The sequence below is a fragment of the Felis catus genome, chromosome B1, assembly GCF_018350175.1.
Source record: "Felis catus isolate Fca126 chromosome B1, F.catus_Fca126_mat1.0, whole genome shotgun sequence".
NCBI lineage: Eukaryota > Metazoa > Chordata > Mammalia > Carnivora > Felidae > Felis > Felis catus.
This window is the reverse complement of record NC_058371.1, coordinates 16,068,520-16,094,428: the sequence shown is the minus strand read 5'-3', so window position 1 is coordinate 16,094,428 and position 25,909 is coordinate 16,068,520. Positions and strand designations below refer to the sequence as shown.

The 25,909-nt window shown below is 38.2% G+C and overlaps 1 protein-coding gene and 1 long non-coding RNA gene across 4 annotated transcripts in view; both read left to right on the top strand.

Annotated features, from left to right (window-relative positions):
• Positions 1-25,909, top strand: part of CFAP97 (cilia and flagella associated protein 97) — a 42,895-nt gene that overhangs the window by 10,268 nt on the left and 6,718 nt on the right. For 2 of the 3 annotated variants that reach the window (XM_045056827.1, XM_045056828.1), the window contains exon 3: positions 17,538-17,806. In XM_045056827.1, the coding sequence (XP_044912762.1) occupies positions 17,538-17,806 (269 nt within the window). Of the gene's footprint in view, positions 1-17,537; positions 17,807-25,620; positions 25,701-25,909 lie in introns of all 3 variants that reach the window. The other variant, XR_006597323.1, reaches the window with a different exon arrangement.
• LOC109499495 lies at positions 9,906-11,740 on the top strand. The gene is made up of 2 exons (XR_002156774.3): positions 9,906-10,922; positions 11,504-11,740. It is a non-coding gene; the product is annotated as an uncharacterized LOC109499495 (long non-coding RNA).

The window sequence follows — 25,909 nt, the reverse complement described above, 5'->3', positions numbered from 1 at the left end:
GTTACCATACAAAGTTATTATAACTTTATTGGCTGTATTCCTTATAGTGTTCATTACATCCTCATGACTTAATTTATTTTTATAACTGGAAGTTTGTACCTCTTAATCCCCTTAGCTTATTTCATCCTCCCCTCCCCCAAGCCTTCTTCCCCTCTGGTAAGCAACAGTTTGTTTTCCTGTATCTAAGAGTTTTGTTTTGTTTTTCATTTGTTTTGTTTTTTTAGATTCCACACACAAGTGAAAGACAAATATGGTATTTGTCTGACTTATTTCACTCAGCATCATACCCTCTAGGTCCATGTTGCCACAAATGGCAAGATCTCTTTCTTTTCTATGGCTGAGTAATATTCCACTGTATGTATATATACCACATCTTCTCGATCCATCCATCTGTCAGTGGACACTTAGATTGCTTCCATATCTTGGCTGTGGTGAGCAATGCTGCAGTGAGCATAGGGGTGCATATTATCTCTTTAAATTGTTTTCATTTTCTTTGGATAAATACCCAAAAGTGGATTGCTGGATCATATGGCATTTCTGGGTTTTTTTATTAAAAAAAAAATTTTTTTTTAATGTTTACTCATTTTTGAGAGACAGAGCATGAGTGAGGGAGGGGCAGAGGGAGAGGGAGACACAGAATCCAGAACAGGCTCCAGGCTCCGAGCTGTCAGCACAGAGTCCGATGCGGGGCTCAAACTCACGAACTGTGAGATCATGACCTGAGCTGAAGTCAGACGCTCAACTGACTGAGCCACCCAGGCGCCCCTGGCATTTCCATTTTTAATCTTTTGAGGAACTTCTGTCCTGTTTTCTGTAGTGGCTGCACCAATTTACATTCCCAACAGTATAAGAGGGTTCCCTTTTCTCTACATCCTCACCAACACTTGTTGTTTCTTGTGTTGTTGATTTTAGCCATTGTGACAGGTGATATCTCATTGTGGTTTTGATTTGCATTTCCCTAATGATTAGTTATGTTGAGCATCTTTTTATGTACCTATTGACCATCTGTATGTCATCTTTGGAAAAATATATATTCAGGTCTTGTGCCCTTTTTTGTTGTTAATTTTTTAATTAAAGTATAATTAATATACAGTGTTATTAGTTTCAGGTGCACAGTGTAATGATCCAACAAGTCTGTACACTACTCAGTGCTCATCATAAGTGTACTCATAATCCCCTTTATCTTTTTCCCCCATCCCCCCCACCTCCCCTCTGGCAACTACCGTTCTCTGTATTTAAGAGTCTATTTGTCTCTTTTTTTCTTTGTTTTGTTTCTAAAATTGCATGTATGAGTGAAATCATATAGTATTTGTTTTTCTCTGACTTATTTCATTTAGTATTATCATCTCTAGGTCTCCATGTTGTTGTAAATGGCAAGATTCCATTCTTTTTGATGACTGAATAATATCCCACTGTGTGTGTATTTGTATGTATACATATATACACACATATATACCACATTTTCTTTATCCATCTATGGATGGACTCTTGGGTTGCTTCCATATCTTGGCTACTGTAAGTAATATTTCAGTAAACATAAGGGTGCATATATTTTCAAATTAACGGTATGTTTTCTTTGGATAAATATCTAGTAGTGGAATTACTGGGTCATATGGTATTTCTATTTTTGATTTTTTTGAGGAACCTCTCATACTGTTTTCCACAGTGGCTGCACCAGTTTGCATCCCCACCAACAGTGCTTGTCTTGTTTATTTTACCCACTCTGACAAATATGAAGTAGTATTTCATTGTGGCCTATTCGGGTCCTCTACCCATTTTTTAATCAAGCTTTTTTTTTTTTTTGATAGTTTTTGAGAGTGTAAGTTCTTCATGTATTTTGGATATTAATTCCTTATCAAATGTATGATTCGAATATCTTCTCCCATTCAGTAGGTTGCCTTTTCATTCTGTTGATGGTTTTCTTCACTGCGCAAAAGCTTCTTAGTTTGATGTAATCCTACTTTAGCTTTTATTACCCTTGCCTGAGGAGACTGAGCCAAAAAAACATTGCAAAGACTGATGTCACGGAGCTTACTTCCTATGTTTTCTTCTAGGAGTTACATTCTACAGGTCTTACATTCAAATCTTTAATCCATTTTGAGTTTATTTTTATATATGGTAGAAGATAGTCTAATTTCTTTATTTTACATATAGCTGTCCAGTCTTTCTAACACCATTTATTGAAGAGACTGTCTTTTCCCCATTGTATGATCTCACCGTCTTTGTCATAGATTGACTATGTGTGTGCGTTCTTATTTCTGGGCTCTCTGTTCTCTTCCCTTCATCTACGTGTCTGTTTCTGTGCCAGTCCATACTCTTTTGAATACTGTAGCTTTGTAGTAGAGTTTGAAATCAGGAAGTGTAATACCTCCAGCTTTTTTATTCTTTTTCAATATTGGCGTGGCTATTTGGGGTCTTTTGTTTTTCCATACAAATTTTAGGATGCTTTGTTCTAGCTCTGTGAAAAATGCCATTGGCATTTTGATGGGGATTGTACTGAATCTATAAATTGTTTTGGGTAGTATGGACATTTTAAGAATATTAATTTCTAACCCATGAGCATGATATATTCTTTCATAAGCTCTAAATACTTTTTAATTAGTAAAAATCTTTAGTGCTGTATTTCCACATCAATTTATTATTACTTCTTGGATATGTCAATTTGTTGTTATTATTTGGTGTGAAAGAAACTATATTTTAGATAAAGTAAAAGCAAGTTGAAACGTTACCTTTACACTAGTTAACATAACTGTGAAATATTAGGTTTCCAGGTTAGATTTTAGGTCAGTTGAAGACAACATTTTTATTTATTTATTTTTTAATTTTTAAAAAAATGTTCATTTATTTTTGAGAGAGAGAGTACATGCAGGGGAGGGGCAGAGAGAAAGGGAGACACAGAATCCAAAGCAGGCTCCAGGCTCTGAGCTGTCATTATAGAGCCCGACGCAGGGCTCGAACTCACGAGCTGTGAGATCATAACCAGAGCCAAAGTTGGACGCTGAGCTGACTGAACCACCCAGGCTCCCTAAAGACAACATTTTTAAGTTGTAAGTAGTATTTTCCATCTTTGTTTGAAATGTCAGTTGAAAGAATAAATCTTTAGCTACATAATTCACATGGGATGGTAATGTAAGAGCATAAACAAATCCCTTATGTAGTCAAATTATTCTCACAGTCAGATGGATAAAGTATTTTGGGCATTTGAACGTCCCCTTTTTTGTAGGTTTTCTTTTTTCTTTGCTCTGATTGTACCTATTGATTGTTTAGTATGTCTGAAAAATCAGACTCTTGGCTTTGCCCATCACCATCTATGTTTTAGGCCTCCACTCACTGTTCTGATAAATGCTCCCTCAGTCTCTTAAAACTTTCAGGATTGAGAAGTTTTTTTTTTTATTCTTGCCCCTTGTGTCTTCCCCTAACAACGAGAGTGATCTTTTAAAAATGAAATCAGTCTTACCAGTTTCCTTCTTAATTCTTCAGTAGGCTTACTCGTACATTAAAAGTAACATCCAGGGCACCTGGGTGACTTAGGTGAACATCTGACTTGATTTCGGTTCAGATAAGATCCCAGTGTCCTGGGATGGAGCCCCGCATCCAGCTCTGCACAGAGTCTGGAGTCCACTTAAGATTATTTCTGTCCCTCTGCCCCTCTCTTACTCTCACGCGTGCTCTCTCTCTCTCTAAAATAAGTAAAAGTAAAATCCAAATTCCTTACAGTAGCCTAACAGACTCCGTATTAGTGATTCTTACCCTATGTGGTATATTAGTGTCATACTGATGCCTAGGCTCTGCTACAGGAATTTTGACAGTTAGTCTCGTATCCTTTAAAGTTGATGAAAACCATTAGTCTACATCATATGGATATCCTGCAACTCCTTTTTTTTTTTTAATTTTTTTAAACATGTATTTCTTTTTGAGAGAGAGAGAGAGACAGAGCGTGAGCAGGGGCGGGGCAGAGAGAGAGAGGGAGACAGAATCTGAAGCAGGCTCTAGGCTCTGAGCTGTCAGCACAGAGCCCGACGTGGGGCTCGAACTCACAAACCTCGAGATCATGACCTGAGCTGAAGTCGGAGGCTTAACCGACTGAGCCACCCAGGCACCTCCCCCTTCTTTTTTTTAAATCTCTTATTACCTTGCTCCAGTCACAATGCTTCCTTACCATTCTCAGGATACTTTGTATTTATGGGGCATTTCCACTTGCTGTTGCCTTTTTTCTTTGCATAGGGTGCTTCTGTCTGTTGCTCAAGTCTTAGTTTATATATCACCACTCAGAGATACTTTTTCTGAATGTTCTGTCTTGAGTAGCTTCACATCTCTATTTCACATCTCTGGCTCTCTGTCACAAAGCCTGTTTCCTTCCATCAGAATACTTACCAGACCCTGGAATTAGTGTAGTTTGCTTACTTATTTCTGCCACTAGAGTATAAGCAACATGAGGGCAGGATCTTGCTCATTGCTAGAATCTCCAAATTCAGCAGGTATTGGCACAAAAGAGACACTATTTGTCAATGAAGGAACTGAGGAACCCAGCTACAGTGTTGGGAACTGTACTTCATATGTTTCACTGAAATTTAATTGTTTTTAACAATTACCTATTCTTAGATTTGCCATCTGAAATACACGGAATACATGTGTGCTTCCTTCAAAGTTATAATTGTTAATATATCTGATTAATTTTCTTTTTTAGGGAAAATCTCTATTTCTTTATCAAGCATCCTCTGTAACAATTAAAAAAAATTTTTTTAACGTTTATTTATTTTTGAGACAGAGAGAGACAGAGCATGAACGGGGGAGGGGCAGAGAGAGAGGGAGACACAGAATCGGAAGTAGGCTCCAGGCTCTGAGCCATCAGCCCAGAGCCCGACGCGGGGCTCAAACTCATGGACCGCGAGATCGTGACCTGAGCTGAAGTCGGACGCTTAACTGACTGAGCCACCCAGGCGCCCCACACTGTAACAATTTTTAATTAAAAAAAAATGTTTATGGCCACTTTCCAGTCTGTAAGATCACTTGTATGATTCAAGTCGAGGACTGTACCTACAACTCTTCCAGATTTCCAGCAACAACCCCGGTGCTCTAGCACAACAGTTGACAAATTTTTGGGCCTTAAGACCAAAAGCATTTACACTCTTTTCTTTTGTTTTTAAAAAAGCATCTACACTCTTATTAAAAATTATTGAGGACCCCAAAGAACCTTTTGTTTATGTGGATTATATCTATAAATGTTTACCATATTAGAAATTATATGAGGAATTTAAACAATATTTATTAATTCATCTAAGAATAAAGGTAATAAACCAATAATGGTAATAAGTAACATACTTCATGAAACATATTTCAAAAAAAAAAAAAAGTAATTTTTGCTAATCTCCAATGCCTGGCAATAGAAGATACCTGGATTCTCATATTGACTTCTGCATACAACTGTTGTGATATGTTATTTTGGCTGAAGTATGTGAAGAAAATCTGGTCTCACACAGATATGTTTGGAAAACGGAGGAGTATTTTAATAGCCTGTTCAATTAATTTTAGATACTCTGACACCATACCAAGATTCCACATTAGTTGCATTGTGAAATTTGAAACTAATTAATTCATAGTCTTTACATTATAATTTACTTGCCAATCGTACATCTTGAATGTGTCTTTCTTTAATTTTTTTTTTTTAACATTTATTTATTTTTGAGAAACAGAGTGAGACAAAGCATGAGCGGGGGAGGGGCAGAGAGAGAAGAAGACACAGAATCTGAAGCAGTCTCCAGGCTCTGAGCAAGCGGTCAGCACAGAGCCTGATGCGGGGCTCGAACCCACGAACTGTGAGATCATGACCTGAGCTGAAGTCGGATGCTCAACTGACTGAGCCACCCAGGAGCCCCTTGAATGTGTCTTTTAACCTTGCATGGTTTTGTAATAGGATGTATAGGTTGTTGAGAAAATATTCACTGAACTTACAAATGACATATTTCAGAATACATTATATAAAATTATAGTTGTTAATATTCCCACCAATCTCATCAGAAGGTTTTTGAGAGGCTTTCAAACTTGTTTACCAAAATTCTAATTTTTACTAAAACACTCATTTTATTATCACCAAAAAAATAGTTTCAATTGTTTTCCTTGAAGTTGACACCATTATTTTTATTTACTTGTTTGTTTTTAAGATTTTATTTTTTAAGTAATCTCTACAGTAATCCCCAACATGGGGCTCAAACAGCTCTGAGGTCGAGTTACTACTCTACTGACTACTCAGCCAGCCAAGCACTCCAACAGAAGTGTTTATAACAATTACCTTTGTAATTCAGGGGCACCTGGGTGGCTCAGTAAGTTAAGCTTAAGCGTGACTTCCTGTGACTTTGGCTCAGGTCATGAACTCGAGCTGACTGCTCAGAGCCTGGAGCCTGCTTTGGATTCTGTGTGTCCCTCTCTCTCTCTCTCTGCCCCTCCCCTGCTCGTTCTCTCTCTCTCTCTCTCTCTCTCTCTCTCTCTCTCAAAAATAAAGATTAAAAAAAATTTTAAATAACATTTGTAACACAAAAATTGGAAAGTGGTTGAAATTAAATTGTAAAAATTTATGTGATGAGATAATGCAAACTGCTCACTAATGCTTTGTATTAATAACATGCATCTTAATATATTTGCTTTTTTTTTTCTTGTGTCTAATTTCTAATGCTGCACTGTTCTTAATTTCTAATGTGATTTATGTGTTTTAAAGTAAGCAGACCGGGGCGCCTGGGTGGCTCAGTCGATTAAGCATCCAGCTTTGGCTCAGGTCATGATCTGTGGTCTGAGAGTTCGAGCTCTGCATCAGGCTATGTGCTGACAGCTCAGAGCCAGGACCCTGCTTCAGATTCTGTGTCTCCCTCTCTCTCTGCCCCTCCCCCACTCGTTCTCTCTCTCCCTCTCCCTCTCTTTCAAAACTAAACATTAACAAATTTTTTTTAAATTTTTTTTTAAACGTTTATTTATTTTTAAGACAGAGACAGAGCATGAACGGGGGAGGGTCGGAGAGAGGGAGACACAGAATCTGAAACAGGCTTCAGGCTCTGAGATGTCAGCACAGAGCCCGACGCGGGGCTCGAACTCACGGACCGCGAGGTCGTGACCTGAGCCGAAGTCGGCCGCTTAACTGACTGAGCCACCCAGGTGCCCCAGCAAATTTTTTAATAAAATTTTTTAAATGTAGCAGACTAACATTTGGCATATAAAGTATCTCATAAAATTTTCTTAAAATTAGGTTTGAAAAAAGTGATGTATATTGAAAAGAAATAATGTTACAGAAAATTAATGAAAATGTATAATATGACTTGCAGGTTTTATCGTGTGTGTTTTTTTTTAATACTGTTTGATTAAGTTATAATTTGCATTTTAAGGGCCCACTGTTGCATTTTTTTTTTTTTTTTACATTTATTTATTTTTGAGAGACAGAGCTTGAGCAGGGGAGGGACAGAGAGCAAGGGAGACACAGAATCTGAATCAGGCTCCAGGCTCCAAGCTGTCAGCACAGAGCTGACGCGAGGCTCGAACCCACGAACCGTCAGATCATGACCTGAGCTGAAGTCCGATGTTTAACCGACAGAGCCACCCAGGCGCCCCCACATTTTTTATTTTTATAAGTACTTTTTGATTCCACAAATTACAAGCACCACTCTATCCTAGGAATTGGCGGGGTGGGGGACACATCCAATAAAAAGCTTCTTTTAGGAAGAAAGCCCATGACTCTTTTAGAATTGTCAGATTTTGAAAAAGCCATCTAAAAAAGCCATCATCTCAGTGAATCACTGAGCTTTTTTTTTCAGGACTATTGATGATTAACTTTGTATTAGGATGATTTTGGAAACGGTATTTCTCACCTAACAAGAATTCCAGAAATAGATCATGCTTGAGGGTTGTCCAGTACAGTGGCTCAAAAATGTCCTCAGGGGCCCAGGTTCTACCACTGTGTTCGTCCAGCTGTGTGGTGTTGGTTTCATTCTAAGGCTAGTAGGAAATGTCTGCAGAATTTTTAGTATTCATATCCAGACATGATGATGTCCAGGCAAAGGGAAACTTTCTTCCTCTGGCTTTTCAGAATGGAGGAAACTTTAAAGAAGCACTCTCAACTGACTCACGTCTCACTGCCCAGAATTGGGTAACACTCCTGTTCCTAAAACATTCATTGGCAAGAGGAATGGGATTATTGTGGGCTGGTCACTCACCCTAGAGTTAGGGGTGGGAGTCAGGAGAACGGAAGGAATCTTCCCCTTAAGGACAGGGCTTCGTAGGAAAGGGATAGGTAGGTGTCTTTAAAAGGGAAGTGGGGTGGGAAGACTTGTTAAGAAGAAATGAAGAGGAGGGGCATCTGGGTGGTTAAGTGTCCAACTGACTCTTGATTTCCGCTCAGGTCAGGATCTCACGGTTGGGTTCCTAAGATCTAGGCCTGTGTGCACTGACAGCACAGAGCTGGCTTAGGATTCTCTCTGCCCCTCTCCCCCACTCAGTCACGTGTGCATGCTCACTCACGCATGCACAGGCTCTCTTTCTCTCTCTCTCTCAATAAATAAATACGTTTTTAAAAAAAAAAGGAGGAGGAAAGTAGAAATGTATGCTAATTGGGATCCACAAGGCCAAGGTTTCTAAAGCTTTAATATGCATACAAGTCCTTGGAGAGCCTCTTAAAATGCAGATTCTGGTTCATTAAATCTAGAGTAAAACCCAAGGAACTACATTTCTAGTCAGCTTGGTGGTGATACCTTGGCTGATGCAGATACCGGTCTCCAAGGACCCTAGTATTGAGATTCAAGACACAAAAAACTATTTGGTTTCGCTGAAGAAACATACAGGTATCTCTCACTATTCCTGTCTAATTCTTTTTGGAAACTTAATTGGATATAGAAAGCCTAAACATTTTTCCCACCCCAGATCCCTAAAAAGTTTCTCCTCCAAATATAATTGAAGGAGTGAAATACTGTTTAAACACAGAAACTGAGCTAAATGTAGGAGGAAAATTTATTCATACTGCTGCACGGTAGGGAACCCTGATCTGAGTGACCTGGTTATAAGTAGTGCTCAGAGCTTTTAAAGGTACAGGAACAAAGGTGGCATTTTGCCACTTGGTACATCTGTTACTGGAGCCCTTAATCCACAAGGGTTCCTTTATTACCACTAAAATACTTTACTTTTTAATTTTTTTAAAGTTTATTTTGAGAGAGAGCGTGCGAGCAGGGGAGGGGCAGAGAAAGAGGGAGACAGAGAATCCCAAGCAGGCTCCACACTGTCAGCACAGAGCCTGATGCCAGGCTTGAACTCATGAATTGTGAGATCATGACCTGAGCCAAAATCAAGAGTCGGACACTTAACTGACTGAGCCACCCAGGCACTCCTTTAACAGTAAAAGATTTGAAACACTAATCATGGCCAACAGTCTATTGCAAAAAGTATTTCTGTCTTTCAAAATTATTATTCGTGCTCGATTGACCCACTGTTTTTCAGATCCAAGAATATTTTTGTAAGGATTCTTGGTTTTTCCCCGTAAAACTAAAATATTGGACCTGGTAAGATAGAGATGTGTGCATGGCTAGCCTATCTATGCCTTTTCTGCACGCATTTCTCAATATACTTTATCACTTTCAACTTACACTCTTTGGGCTCTTCTAGGCCTCTTAGACTCAACTAATTTCTTCATAATCTTTTCCACTTCAAATGAAGAAGACAACAGTGGCAATGCATACCACAGCTCAGAAATTGTGAGCAGGAGAGGTGCCTGGGTGGCTCAGTCGGTTAAGCATCCGACTTAGGCTCAGGTCCTGATCTCACGGCTTGTGAGTTCCCAGCCCCGCATCCCCGCATCGGGCTCTGTGCTGACAGCTCAGCCTGGAGCCTCTTCAGATTGTGTGTGTGTGTGTCTCTCTCTCTCTCTCTCTCTCTCTCTCTCTCTCTCTCTCTCTCTCTCTCTGCCCCTCCCTCGCTCATCCTCTGTCTGTCAAAAATAAATAATCATTAAAAAAAATTTAAAAAAAGAAATTGTGAGCAGGAGATGTGACACCATCAGAGAACAGCTGAGGTGGGAGCACAGCATACTCTGCACCCTCTCAATTTAAACATCATGTTAAAATGGTTTATTGTTTTGATTAAAAATTTAGTGAGCTATTAGAGGAACTATTGGGCCAGAGTTCAGATAGTGAGGGATGCCTGCACAGCTAACAGTGTTAATGTTATTTACTGGTTTCAAATAAACTTGTTAACAAGTTTGTAAATTTGAACTATAAAATATTAAGCCTGGGAAACAAAGGTTAACCAAAGAATGTAAAATCAAGTCTCCCAGTTATAGGCCAGAGAACAGTGATACAATATTAAACTTGGTTACTTACAAAATGTAGTGAAGAAGATTCTAGAAGTGGAATCAGAAGATTTTTGGCTTCTGGGTCTCATCCATGTGACCATAGACAAGCAGTTAACTGTGCCCTAGTTTCTTCATTTGTAGGATTAGGTAGTTGATGTATGTTGCTAAGGTATATTCTAAGTTCAGAGTTCTGGGGTTCTATGAGAACTATTAGAAGGGAAGATTAGTGTGGACTAGCATTCTTAAGTGTCTGGCTTGATTTATTTAGTTACCTATTTATTTTCTTATTTGTTTATTTTAGGTATCTTACTTTAAAGTAGACCTTGAAAGTTTAGTAGGATTTCTAAATATTTCAGCCTCTTTTAGCTCAATTAGGTGGCTGCTTTGGGGAGACTTCCCACCCCACCCCAAGTCTGCCTTGACTATTTAAATGTTCATAAGGTGTGGTTGGAATTAAGTTCTTCGGCTTTGGGCTGTAAAGCACCGAATAGGCAGGCAGAGAGGACATTTTGAAAGTGGAGTAAACAAAAGTTTATGCGTTGGGTTATGGCATGAATCTCATGTTTGGAGAACAGTGAATAAACGGACATGACCACATTGGAAGGTATGTTTCGTACTTTGTACAGGTGAAATTAGGTCAGTTTAGGAAGAATCTGCAGGGCAAAATTGACACATTTTGGAAACGTACCACCTAGATTCTATGTGAAATAATTAGATACATCATGAGAGGATGTATCCTGAGAAGAACAACTAATGTAAGAGAAAGATAGGATTAAGGCAGCATTGATGAGTGAAGAAAGTGGTTGCACTTACTGTTCAGCTGATAGCACCACCCGGGAATGAAGCAAGCACCTTACTGCAGGGGAGGGCGTGGGCCTGTTACACTCCTGGGGAAGAGGCTGCCTGTCCTGAGAGTAGCTCCTGCCCCATCCCCCCAGGCAGCACCTCATCCCTTTACTGGCAGGCTTCAGCGAACAAGGTTCAGATAGGTGAGTAGGAAATCTCAGACATTGTCAGCTCACTACCAAGTATTAGTACCTTTGGAGAAAAGCTAAAATCAGCCAGAGGCACCAGACTCGTAGATGAAGGACATAATACTTGAAATAGAGCTCAGTGATTTTTTTGGAGAGTAGCTGCAGGACCCCACTATTTCCACTAATAAAACAAATTTGCCTTTTACCTTAGTCTCCTGTCTCGTGTGCACAGTGGCTTTTCTAGGGGCTGTACTACAGTGACAGACAGCACACTACACTGAATGCAGAAGCAGACGTGGATCCAACTGTCTTCTATTAAGGCAGGCGTTAAAATATTTGCAAGAATTAAATCTGCCATTCTCCTCGCCAATTATTGTTTTTTTTGTAAAAGAACTATTAACCTATCACGGGTTTATTATTTCCAGATAAATGAAGATCTTTAAATGTTTTTACTTTTAACTTTGAAGTTTATTTTGAGAGAGAGAATCTCAAGTAGGTTTAACACACAACACAGAGCCCCATGCAGGGTTCTATCTCATGCCTGTTATATCATGACCTGAGCCAAAGTCAAGAGTCGGGGCCCTCAACCGACTGAGCCACCCACACACCCTACTTTAAAATTTCTTTTAATGTTTACTTTATTTGATTGATTGAGAGAGAGCAATCGTGAGCCACAGAGGGGCAGAGAGAGAGGGAACAAATCCCAAACAGGCTCTGCATTATCAGTGCCAAGCCCGACATGGGCTTGATCCATGACCCTGAGATCATGACCTCAGCTGAAATCAAGAGTCAGACGCTTAACCGACTGAGCCACTCAGGTGCCCCCTACTTGTAATTTCTAACATAGTAAATATTGATAGATATAGCTCACATAAACATTCTTTGGGGTCCTCAATAATCTTTAGGTGTGCAAAAGGGTCCTGAGACCAAAAAAACGTAACTTCTATTCTAGAAGGAAGTAATTAGAATATTTGCTTTGCAGTGCATTAGAGGAAAAAAAATTAACAGTCTTTCTAAAGGGGAAACAATGGAAAAAAATAACAAAGTATTTAAAAAAAAAAGATGGGGCATCTATGTGGCTCAGTCAGTTAAGCATTAGACTCTTGATTTTGGCTCAAGTCATGATCTTACAGTTTGTGACGTCAGGCCCCATGTTGAGCTCTGTACTGACAGCACGGAGCCTGTTTCAGATTGTCTCCCTCTCAGTGCCCTTCCTCTGCTCACTTGCTCACTCTCTCAAAATAAATAAACTTTAAAAAAATGAAAAAGATTGTAGGAAGAGATCAAACAGTATAAGTAGGTGGTTTCAACTTACCAGAAGATGCTATCAGAATATCTTTAAGGATTTAAATCAAATCCAACCTAAAAAGACATTTTAAGTCGTAGGAAGAATGGAAAAATAAAGGCTTGAAAAAGATATGCTTAGGCAGGTATTAACAAGGAGAAAATAGAAGTATCAATCCTAACAGTATGCAAAATAGAATTCAAGAAGTGAATTTGTCCCACTAAAGGGACAAAGAAGTATTTTACATTAATAAACTGAGCACAGATCTACCAAAGAGATTGATAAAAAGCAAAACAGAACTAGACCATGAAATGGACGGAGCCGTAATCGCTGGGGAAGACTGATTGATTGATTACATCATACACAGAGAAAACTTAACTGCTTGCTTATGGGATAAATGTCGTCCACATGTGTTTTGTCTGTTACACAATATTTAAAGTGATGAAATGCCAGTTACTGTTGCTACATAACCAATTAGCCCAGCACTGGGGTGTGGAGAGACTCCAGGGTAGGGTGACTTGATGGCTGGGGACTGGAATCAGCTGGGGACTGGAATCAGCTGGGTGCTGATTTATTGATTTGTCAGGTGTCTGGGCTTGCAATGACTTAAAGACCAGACTTTGCATGCATCCCGACTTCTTCACATATGATGGCCTCTGTGTAGCTGGATTTCTTATTCTTAACACGGTGGCTCAGGGCTCCACGTACAGTGTTGAAGGAAACAAGGCAGTAACCTCATCCCCTTTTATGACCTAGCCTCAGAATGTGATCATGCTAGTCCTATAGCATCATTTCTTCCACATTCCTTTAGTTTAAATGGTTATAAACCTTCCCAGATTTAAGAGGGAGGGACATATACCCTCCATCCTAAGGGGAGGACTGTCAGGTAGCTTATGGACATGTTTCAAAACCTCTTTAGTCCAACATACTACTTTACATTCCTTCAAACGTAAAAAATACATTCCCCTTTTCAAAGATCCCCCACCCCCAACCTTGACATCAAGGGTCTAAATCAGGTCTAAGTGCAGCTGAACCTCGCTTGTGGGTCCTCGGTCATATCTCTTTGAGTACTGGGACAGGCTTCTGCCAGGAGAGATTAGGAAGGCGTAGTAGTTATATTTTTGAACCCCATAAGTCCTAGTTCTTCTGTATTCTGTGTTTTAACTGAAAACTGATCGGTTCTTCTTTTTAGCTCCTCTCTCTCCTTTTTCATTATGGATACGATCAACCTTTAGTAACTCTCAGCATCCTGCACGGGGATCTACTTAGCCAAATCCGCCAGTGGCGGATATTTTTTCCATTTTCCTAGTCACCACTGGCAACAGTTTTGCTAAAATTCTGTCACTTCATCCTCTACATCAGCAGTCTCCTCCAGACCCTTCCAGCTCTGGTCTCAAAGCTAGTATTTTAGGTTTTTATTGCAGTAGTACTCCAATTACTGGTACCCAGTTTTGTGTTAGTTATTGTTGCTTTGCTAACAAAACACAAAACTTAGATGTGTAAAAGCAGCAACCTAGGATGACTCGAAAGACTAGGATCGTAATGCCTGCATGTGGCCCCTTTATGTGGTTCAGTTTCCTCACAACGTGGCAGCTTCAGGCTAGTCAGACACAGGATGGCTCAGGGGCCCAAGTACAAGTATTCCAGCAAACAAGGTTGGGGGGCTATAAGGGGTGCATCTCCTCCTTTGCCTAGCCTTGAATGTCACACTTCTGGCTATATTGTTTTGGTCCACACAGTTTCAAGCCTGCCCAGATTCAAAGGAAGGGGGTGGGAAGAATGTCACAGAATTTCTTATCTGACAAGTTCATGAAGACAAATTTAATAAATTCAGTTGTTATTCCTTGCATTGAGACCTCTCAGCTACAGGTGTTGATTTTTTTCTTTAAACCTTTAAAAATAACTTTATGTTTTTAGGTTTATTTATTTTTAAAGAGAGATTGCTCACATGCAGGGAAGGGTGGAGAGAGAGGGAGAGAGAGAATATAAAGCAGGCTCCACAACATGAGTGTGGAGCCCGATGTGGTACTCAAACTTACGAACTGTTGAGATCATGACATGAGCCAAAGTCAGATGCTTAACCGACTGAGTCACCCAGGCATCCCTAAAAAATAACTTTAAAAAGAAAATACCATTGGTTTTTTTAATAGGGATCATGAATATCCCTACAGGATGTTTTTGTTTTTGTTTACGTTTATTTATTTTTCAGAGAGAGAGAGAGAGAGAGTGCATGCACCCACAAGTTGGGGAGGGGCAGAGAGAGAGATCTGAAACAGGTTCCACGCTGTCAGCAGAGCCCAATGCGGGGCTGGAACCCATGAACCATGAGATCATGACCTGAGCTGAAGTCGGTTGCTTAACTGACTGAGCCACCCAGGTGCCCCCAGATTTGTGTGTGTGTGTGTGTGTGTGTGTGTGTGTGTGTGTGTGTGTGTGTGTGTGTGTGTGTTTTAGAAACAGATATTATATGAGTAAGGACTTATATGGCTTAGAATAAAATTTCCAGTGATAGCATCACATGTAAATTTTTAAAACTGCTGTCTGTATCTCAGCCTAGGTGAAAGCAAAGCTGATTGATACATCTAGTGACTTGTTTTAGATGACTCAGTAACTGGCTCTAGCGATGATGGGCATGATATTGAAATACTGTAAAGAGTTGGAACAAAACTGTTTCATTAAAGAAAACTAGGGAAAGCAATGTTTCTTAAATATGTGAGTTTAAATATTTATATACATACTTACATAAATGTGTTCCTGAAAGTTTATTCAACTTACAAATTTTTTTAGATTTCAATTGAAAAACAAAGGATCAAGTATTTGAGCATGCCTCATGTTAAGGCATACATAGCCACTTTAGAAAAATGTACTAGTGATAACTAGCATGAGTATATGAGTACTCCATGTATACTTTTTCCATCATGGAGCGTTAGAGTGCTATTATTTTCAATGTATTAGATTGAACTTTATTTTACTTATTTTTTTGCTATTGCCTTATTTTACTTCTGAAAACTTTAAGATTTTTTTTTCAATTTTATTTAATTTGAGAAAGAGACAGCACGAGTGGGGAAAGGGCAGAGAGAGGGAAAGAGAGAATCCCAAGCAGGCTCCACACTGCCTGTGCAGAGCCTGATGTCAAGCTCAAACTCAGGAAATCGCGAGATCATAACCTGAGCCGAAATCAAGAGTCAGATGCCTAACTGACTGAGCCACCCAGGTGCCCCCTAAAAACTTTTTTTTTAAATGCCATTCAGAAAATAGCTTTTAATTCCCTTTAAGATTTAATTTTAAAAGCTTTCATATGTGGGAGAATTAATCTAGAAACCTTATTAAATTCTACAAAACGTGCATTTCTTGGAAGGAAGATAATTATGAACAGCGCACCTATATCTTTCTAAATGTGTTCTTCGGGTTTTACCATTAACTTGGTATGATTTTCAGCAAATTACCAACCTTTAATTCCCTCATTTATTTTGTATCAGAAAGCCACTGTTAATCTTTTTTTTTTTTTAATTTCTGTAATCTTTGATAGTCTTTGGTTTAAATATAGGGGGGTAGACTTCTGGTTCTTTTGACCATGTTCAAATGATTTGACTTTTCTGCACCAGTCACATTTTTTAATTTTTATTTTATTAAAAAAAAAATTTTTTTTAACGTTTATTTATTATTGAGAGACAGAGAGACACAGAGAGTGAGAAGGGGAGGGGTAGAGAGAGGTAGAATCCAAAGCAGGCTCCAGGCTCTGAGCTAACAGCACAGAGCTCGATGCAGGGCTTGAACTCACAAACTGTGAGATCATGACCTGAGCCAAAGTCGGTCACCCAACCTACTGAGCCACCCAGGTGCCCCTACCAGTCACATTTTAAAATGGGGGTTAAAAAATGTCTCTGTGGATTTAACAGTGTATTTAACAGTGTAAAATGCTGAGGAAGTTAAGGAATTAAAGGTACTCAAGTAAAAACAAATAACAGCTACTTTAAAAAAATATTGTAAAAAACACATCACATGTTCCAGTCAGTTAATCTGATACATTGTACTCATTGGTAGTACAGAATTAAGTTGAAACATTTAGCAAGCTTAGTATTTTTAGAAACTTTTAACAAGTGTTTTGTAATAATTGTCACTGAAAATTGGTGAAATTTAAGAATTAAGCATGTTGGTAAAATTTCATTTGATAATAATAGTATGCAAAACATTTTTATTGGTTAAAAACTCCTTTTGTATAATGTATTCATTTTGGCTTATGTTTAATTAGGAATAAAATGTTTGATTTTTACTGTAGAAGTATTTGTTTTAATGTCAATATTAAGACCATAAAGTATTTTCAGATTAAGTTGAAAGTTTCAGAATATTCTGGGTTTGTTTTTTTGCCAGTTGTTAGCCATTGTTTCCATCAGTCATTGCTGAGGACTTTATTTATTTATTTATTTATTTATTTATTTATTTATTTATTTATTTCTAAGATTATTTGCTTATTTGAATAATCTCTGCACCCAATGTGGTGCTTCATCTCATGACCCCAAGATCAAGAGTCGCATCCTCTCTACATGTTGAGCCAGCCAGGCACCCCGAGAACATTTTATTTTCTAAGTATGCCCTCCAACTCACAAACTGTCTCAATTGAAGTATTGTATTACATTTGTGTATTTGGTGCACTCAACCAGAGGTTTCTAACCTCCCCAGCTACTAGGCTGCCTTAGGGAGATGTCTACATTTCTTATTAAAATATTTTTACGGTTGAATGTATAGTTTTTACTCCCAAAGAACCCAACCAAATGTGAAACTCTAGGCTGCCTCTGATTTTTTTTTATACATAGTTGTAGTATGGATGTCAGTATTTCATACGTGCCTTTTCATGACACTAACATAGTCTCCGTTTCTAAGAGTTGAAGTGTCAGTTTGTGCCGTCACGTTGCCATGTGCCTTGTTCAGTCATCTTTCCTTGTCTTGTTCGCTTCTCTAGCTTTTCTGCAATTAGATAAAAAAGGACCGCAAAGACACCACTTTGATCAGCCTTCAGTAGCACCAAGGAAAAACTACTCTTTCACAAGAGAGGAGGTGAGACAGATTGATAGGGAAAATCAGAGGCTTTTGAAGGAACTCTCAAGACAGGCTGAAAAATCAGGAAGCAGAAGTACGATTCCTAGAAGATCGATTGTTCATCCCCCTAAGTTATATCACAGTGCCCTCAACAGGCAGAGGGAACAACAAAGGATTGAAAGAGAAAATTTGGTAAGTAACTAAAATTTTTTAGTCATCAAAGAAAATAAATGGTAATGATTTATAAGGCCAACTGACAGGAAATCAGATACACCCACATTTTCATAATTATATAAAAGTAAGTATGGATGTGTATGGTGTGAAATACATAATGAGCCACGAGCTGGAAAGTACAGTAGGTGTTTTTTGTTGGTTTTTTTTTTGGTCATCAAGCTAGATTTTGAGGGAACGTTAGATGAAATTACTGAAAGCTGTATTATTTGGCCAGGTGTGTTAAATCTCTGCAGTAGTGTAGGAAACGGCGTTCCAGGGGTCAGATACACGTATCTTTTGTGAAGTATTCAGTCACTAGCCAAATCTGTTTTACTTTATTGTATCCTTGAAGACCGAAACAGTTTACATATTATTTATTTTAAAGGATAAATACATCTCAAAGAGGTCAAATTTTGGTGATCTCCTTGAATTAAGAATCAGATATTAAGGGGCGCCTAGGTGGCGCAGTCGGTTGGGCGTCTGGCTTCAGCCAGGTCACGATCTCGCGGTCTGTGAGTTCGAGCCCCGCGTCAGGCTCTGGGCTGATGGCTCAGAGCCTGGAGCTTGTTTCCGATTCTGTGTCTCCCTCTCTCTCTGCCCCTCCCCCATTCACGCTCTGTCTCTCTCTGTCCCCAAAATAAATAAACGTTGAAAAAAAAAAAAAAAGAATCAGATATTAAGAATCAGATAACTAAACTGTGATGTTCCAAGGAATATAGGGACTGTTGAAAATCTTCACATTAAAAACTATTACTCGTATCATTTTCTTCATAAAACTCCATTCATAACAATTGTTGGTGTTTACCGGGCTCTTACCTAAATGCCGGGCATTGCTCTAAGTGTCTCCAAATATAAGCTTATTGAATCCTAACAGTAATCTTTCAGGTAGGTACTGTTTCTATCCACATTTTACTGATGACATGACAGAGATCTAAAGGGATTAAATAATTAGCCCAGGGACACAGGGCTGGTGAGTAAATGGCTGAGCCAAGATTTACTCACAGGTAAATACAGGTAGTGTCTTAAACCAAAATTAGACCCTAATGGGCACATAAATTCAGAGCTAAGATAATTGATAAAGCTATTATTAAAATTATTAAAACGGTTTCCAGAATTCATCCTCACTGTATTTCGTCACCCATACGGTTCTGTTTGACCATGTGCTTACCTGAACTTGTACTAACACTTGTAGAAATTTTTACTGTTGTCCCTAATCTCAAGAGCCGGCTGGGATGGTGTATTTACAAAAACCAGTAAAGTCTTAAACCCTTACGGGCATGTGGCAACAGGTAGGTGGCAGCAGAGCAAGCTGAATGAGGCTGTGGGCAGTGAGCTACATGCCAGCTCTGTGCACGTGACCATGGCAATTGTTTAAGATTCATCCATGACTTAGGAAGATTTGAAATTATGTCCTGAACATTTGGGTTTGCCTTTTTTGTTTATTTTGACTCTCCTGCTGACTCTGGAGCCTCTTTCGCAAGTAGTTCATAGTGTATCCTGTTTTACAAAGTTTAGGTCATTTCATCCTCACAGCACCCTAATGACATAGTTACTGTTGTTGTGGAGGAGCAAATGAGACTCTGATTGGGACATTGGGATTGTTCAAGGTCAGGCAGGTAGCAGAATCATATGCGAGTTACCTAGCTTTGGGGTTACTTTTTTTTTTTTTAACAGCTTTTTGAGATACAATGCGTATACCATAATCATTTAGGGTACAATTCAATGGATTCTGGTGTCTTACCAATTTTTTTAAGTTGTAGTAAAACAGATATAATATAAAATGTGCCATTTTAACTCATTTTTGTGGTCAGTTCCGTGGCACTTTCACTGTTGCCAAAACTTTTATTGTCATCCATATAGAAGCCCTGTACCTATTAATAACCCTCTTTTCCCCCTTCCCCTCAAGTAACCTCTAATCTACTTTCTGTCTCTCTGTATTTGCCTAATCTGCGTTTCATGTAAATGGAATAAGACAGTATTTATGGTTTTGTGTCTGGCTTATTTCACTCAGAATAATGTTTTTAAGGTTCATCCATGTTGTAGCACGTGCCAGAGCTTCATTCCTTTTTCTGGCTGAATAATATTCCATTATACGTGTGCACCCCCGTTTGAATATCCGTTCACATGTTGATGGACACTTGGGTTATTTCCTCCTTTTGGCTGTTTGTGAGTAATTTTGTAGCGAATACTGATATATAAATGTCTGTTCTAGTCTCTGCTTTCAGTTCCTTTGAGCATCTACCTAAGAGTGGAATTGCTGGATCATATGGCAGTTCTGTGTTTATCTTTTTGCACAACCCGGGTTTACTTTTGAACAGTTGAAACCATTCGTGTAGAGTGACAATTCCGTGTATGACCAGGATGAAAACTATCAGCAGCCTCTTTTTACAGCTTCGGTCATCCCTGAAATCAGTTGTACATTACAGCTATTTTAATAAACAGTGGAAAATTACCAGTTTTACTCTTCTTACATACACTTAGTAGTTTGTATATGTGAGCAATATTTTTGTCCCATTTGATAGTAAGATCTTATTAGTATACTTGAGAACAGTAGAAATAAAATGTGGGCCACATGAATAGTTCAAAATTTTCTAGTAGTCATATTAAGAAGGTCAAAAGAAACAGATGAGATGCTGATAAACTATTTTGTTTACTGAGTAAATTCAAAATACTACATTTTAAAGTATGTAACCAATGTAAAAAAAATTAATGATGAGATTTTTTTTTTCTTTTTTGTGTACCAAGTCTTTGAAATCTGTTGTACATTTTCCATTGAGTGCTCATCTCAGTCTGGACTGGCCATATTTCAAATGCTGTGTAGCCTCACAGTGGTTAGTGGCCTTGGGCATTTAGCTCTAAATCAAATACTAATTCATGCAGAAGTGAAAAAAGTAACTTCAAGCTGAATAGGAAAATAAACAATTTATTATAAAATATCATTTATTATGTTATTGTTTGGAGAGTTTATCATCTGCATTTATGTTTAACACTTCATTCTCTAAACCAAAACGAAACTTTTCTTGACTGTTTCTACAGTTATTCCTCATAATGACTGTTTATTTTTTTCTTTTTTTAAAAAAATTCTAGGGGTACCTGGATGGCTCTGCCGGTTAAGCATCCGACTCTTGGTTTCAGCTCAGGTCATGACCTTGTGATTTCATGAGTTCAAGCCCCATATAAGTCTTTGTGCTGGCAGCACGGAGCCTGCTTGGGATTCTCTCTGCTCCTCCCTCACTCATGCTGTCTCTGTCTCTCTAAATAAAAAAATAAACTTAAAAAATTTTTTTTAATTCTATTATAAATTTCCATTAGAAGTATGTCAAATTTATGTTTTAGTTGGAGAGTGTTTGGCTGTCTTAAAATATTATCTTCTTATGGTATGTCTTTCCATTTATTCAAGCTTTCTTATATTCTACCTTAGTAAATTAAAAAAAAATTTTTTTAATGTTTATTTTTGAGAGAGAGTGTGAGCAGGGGAGGGGCAGAGAGAGAGGGAGACACAGAATCTGAAGTAGGCTCCAGGCTCCGAGCTGTCAGTACTGAGCCTGATGCGGGGCTTGAATTCATAGACCATGAGATCATGACTTGAGCTGAATGAAGTTGGATGCTTAACCGACTGAGCTACTCAGGTGCCCCTTCCTTAGTAAAGTTTTGTGGTTTTCTTCAGAACTATGTATTTCTGTGCTTTTGTACATGAAATTTTAATTTTTTTTGTAGGTTATTTATTTTTTTCAGAAAGCGAGGGAGCAGGGGAGGGGCAGAGAGAGAGAATCCCAAGCAGGCTCCACACTGTCAATGCAGAGCCCGATGTGGCGCGTCAAACTCAGGAACCGTGAGGTCATGACCTGAGTCAAAATCAAAAGTCTTAACCGACTGAGCCACCCAGGAGACCCTGTGCATGAAATTTTTTATTACACTTTCTGTTTGCTCTTGTAAACTGTTAATTTTTGCATATGTATTTTATAATCTGCCACCTTCCAAATGCTTCTTTAGATCTGTATTAGCTCTAATAGTTCCTCTGTGTGAGCTGGTATATTTTTTAATCTGTTTGCTAGCCTGTTCATAATCAAAATACATGCATGCATACACACGTGTACATACCCACGCATGTTCGTGGTTATTTCTGTGTCAGATGTAGTGCATAGGCAGGGTCCATTACCTCTAAATGCTTATGATTTGCATTTCCTTCATTCCTGTATCTCCAGTGACAGAGACCAATCAGACGGCCAACAGGCATGATGACTAAAGAGTTCTGTTCCAGTACTTTAGCTTGCTGGTAGTTTAGAGTGACATAATCCAAAACAAAGAAATAGTGCTGTGCTGAGTGGGTAGAACAGGAAGGCAAAGATCCTGTATAAAATCGAGTCCTGTGCTTCAGAGTTAAAAGCATACTGTTAATCTTTCAGGTGAAGTTCACAATTTTCATTATGTTTCAGGAGGCAAATATTACCTTTCCTTCTCATTCAAAAAGGAAACAAATAAAAGGAATAATAAAGAAAAAGTAATTTTATCTAGTAGAGGGCATGCTTGCTACCCTACATAGACTCGATTAAAATTTGTGAATTTCCAAAAATAGGTCTCATTTTTAAATTCGTGAATTTTGAAATACTCTCATTAAGCCATATTTCCTTAATTCATTTGAATATAATATGAATCCTATTTTTATGAAAGAGTACCACGATAATCTTAGTAGAAGGAGAAGGTGATTAGGTGAGTAAGGGTATTTATATTTCGCTTTGCTGTCTAAAAGAAATGAGATTATTTCATTTTTTTTCTTAACACTTATTAATTATTAAGAGACAGAGAGAGACAGACCTTGAGCAGGGGAGGGGCAGAGAGAGAGAGACACAGAATCTGAAGCAGACTCCAGGCTCTGAGATGTTAGCACAGAGCCCCATGTGGGGCTCGAACTCATGAACCGTGAGATCACGACCCTAGAGGAAGTCAGGACTGAGCCACCCAGGCACCTGGAGATTATTTCATTATTTAAATGTATGTCAATTGCCTTCTTTGTATGTGAAAGAAGAGGATGAGGGGAGGTGAGTATTTGAAGCAAGATTAGGGAAGAAGTAAGATTCCATAAGGAATAGATAAGGATTAGAGCCTAGAGTTCAAATGGAATTAACTTGTTTTTCTTTTTTTTAACTTTCTGAGAATACACACACACATACATATATATGTAATTAGTTTTAAATCGAGAGAAAGTAGGCAGTAAAGTAGAACATAATCTTTCCATTCAGGAATTCTTCTGTTAAAATATTTTTTTGTTAAAATATTTTTAAAATAAAAGTAATGCGTATACAAATTCAGAAAATGCAGGTCATTCTTAAAAACGTTAAATGAAAGGTAGAATCCTCCTTCCATCTTCTGTTCTTTGCTAGTCCAGAGGAGGAATTTTAGACCTCTTAGATAGAATGTGAAAACTATCAAGGGGAGAGTGATACGTTGTCACAAAGATGAAGATTTATGGTAAAGCTCATATAGGGGCGCCTGGGTGGCTCAGTTGGTTGAGTGTCCGACTTCGGCTCATGGTCATGATCTCATGATCTCAAAGATCTCGTCATCTTTGATCAGGTCGTGATCTCATGGTCTGTGAGTTCAAGCCCTGCGTCGGGCTCTGTGCGGACAGCTCGGAGCCCGGAGCCTGTTTCAGATTCTGTGCCTCCCTCTCTCTCTGCCCCTCCCCCACTCATGCTCTGTCTCTCTCTCCATCAAAAATTAACATTAAAAAAATTTTTTTATGGTAAAGCTCATACCTAGTGTAAGAATTCAAGTGTGATTCGTAAGATCTTGAAATAATTTATAGTTCACTCTGTCTGATTTTCTTCCTTCTCTGGTTATTGTCTGTGTCTCCTATCATACAAGAAAGAAAGCTAATGGTAACTAAGGGTGGCTTCAGTTATAGAAAAATATGAAGAACAATCCTGGTTTTCCCTGACTGTAGGATGCTTGTTACTCTTTAATGTCCTTCGGGGTCTTTGCTTTATCACTTTAGAAACAATGAAGCGCCTCCCCTCTGCTGACAGCTGCAGAAATCATTAACACATTAGTCATTCATTTGTTTTAACTTTTCTGTTTCCAGAGATGGACAGGATTCAGGTTGGGTTAGTTTTCCTTCCAAAAAGAATACTTCCTAAATAGAAAAACAAATATTTGGACAAACTATTTGGGATTCTTTATTAGAATTTGATTTGAGTAGCAGATTTTAAGATTGAAAATACTAAGATTTTGTAAACCACAAATTGGAATATAAGTATCCATTCTTATCATTTCTCAATTCATGAAACATATTTATTTAATGTCTGCTGTGATCTATGTAAGACACTGAAGGAATATAAAAATGTCTATAAAATACTGTCCTGTCATATAATATATAACATAGCTAGGAAGGTAATACTAGTGCATGTCAAAAAACTAGAAAATAATACAAAGCAATATGAATGGTAGCATTAATGTTTGATAACTCTGTACCAAATGCCAGGGACTGCTGTGAGCATTCTATATGCATTATCTCAATTAACTGCTTAAAACTGACTCTTGGAGATTATTTCATTAATACCCACATCAAGTCATACGGTCATATAATCATTGGAAGAGCCAGGATTTAAATACACGTCTTTCTGACTAGATAGCTTACATTTTTGTTCACTCTGATGAAAATGTTAAAGTATTTTGAACTGTCATTTTTTAAGTTTTACCCAGAAGTACTAAATTATTCACTAGATTAAAATGTATCTACTTTTGATTTTACACTTTATACAGTAATCAGTACTTCATATTTTGATAGTTTCTATAAGCAAGAGCTGTTTCTAGTAGAAATCATCCCTTTAACTTCTGCTTAACTTATTCATGACATACAAATGTAATTTAGATAGCTGATCTCTCTCTCGTTTTCCAAAGTTTCTGCCTGTAAACTTGATAAGTGACATATCAGGACAACAAAATGAGTTTATTCTTTGCCTTATTGTCAAATTATTTCAGAATTGATTTTGATTATATTACTTTATATGTTTTGTATCTGATGAATAAGCGTCGCAGTTTTCTTAAAATTTAAAAAAGGAAAACCTACATCTAGCCAAATAAACAAATTTAGGAAATTAGTTTATCCAAAAAATAGTGAGGCTTCTACTAGCAAAAAACCAAAATTAGTAGTTAACTGAAAATAAATTTTCTGTCCTGTTCCCCCCACAGCTCAGAAGGTAGTTAATAGGATAATCAGATGACATGGCAAACGATGCCCTGCCTAGCAGAGTACATGGTGTGATACGTAGGAAGTTTCTTACTCACTTATAAATGTGTCACTCGGGCATGCAAGAGTATTCTCTTCTTATGCAAACTATAAATGACAGGGCAATATTTTATATTTTTTCTTCTGTTCTTTCCAGTGTCTTATATAACTCAGAGCAGTTACAAACTGTAGGTAGAAAAGGTATAATCCTAGGAGGTTTTGCCCTTAAAATACACAGCCTCACTATGTACAGTGAGAAGAAGACCACATACGGTCTTGTGATGGCAAGACCATAGACTTTACAGACGGAACCATGTTTAAATTGTAAGTCTGGGCTCAGCAGAGAAAACCATTAACTCTAGTGGAGTCTGGCTTCCTGAGGGAGTTAGGTGTGCTCTAGCCTTAGAAGGTAAAAACTGAGAAAGGCCATTTCATGCCAAAAAGAGCTGGCAGGCCGAGATCTCTCACTTGGTCGGTGTCCTGCTTCATGTGCTCTAGATCGCTGCCGTTTGTCTCCAGGTTCCATTTATTTCTGTAACACCTTCCTTCTCCCTTTTCTAAACAGCTCTCTGGAGTATTTTGACTTGTTCTACTACCATCTATCACGTCTCTGGAATTACTCAGAACACCAGTCAGAATAGAAGGGTGAGGGTGAAACTGATGAGAGCAAACACAAAGCTGAGAAAAAGTTCTGGATATGGTTGGTGGTCATGGTTCACAGTGATGTGAATATACTAAATGCCACTGAACTGTAAGCTTAAAATGGTAAATTGGTAAAATGGTAAAAATGGTAAATTTTATGTATTCTTTGTCATAATAAAAAGAAAACAACGTTGAGGCAGAAGGAAAAACAA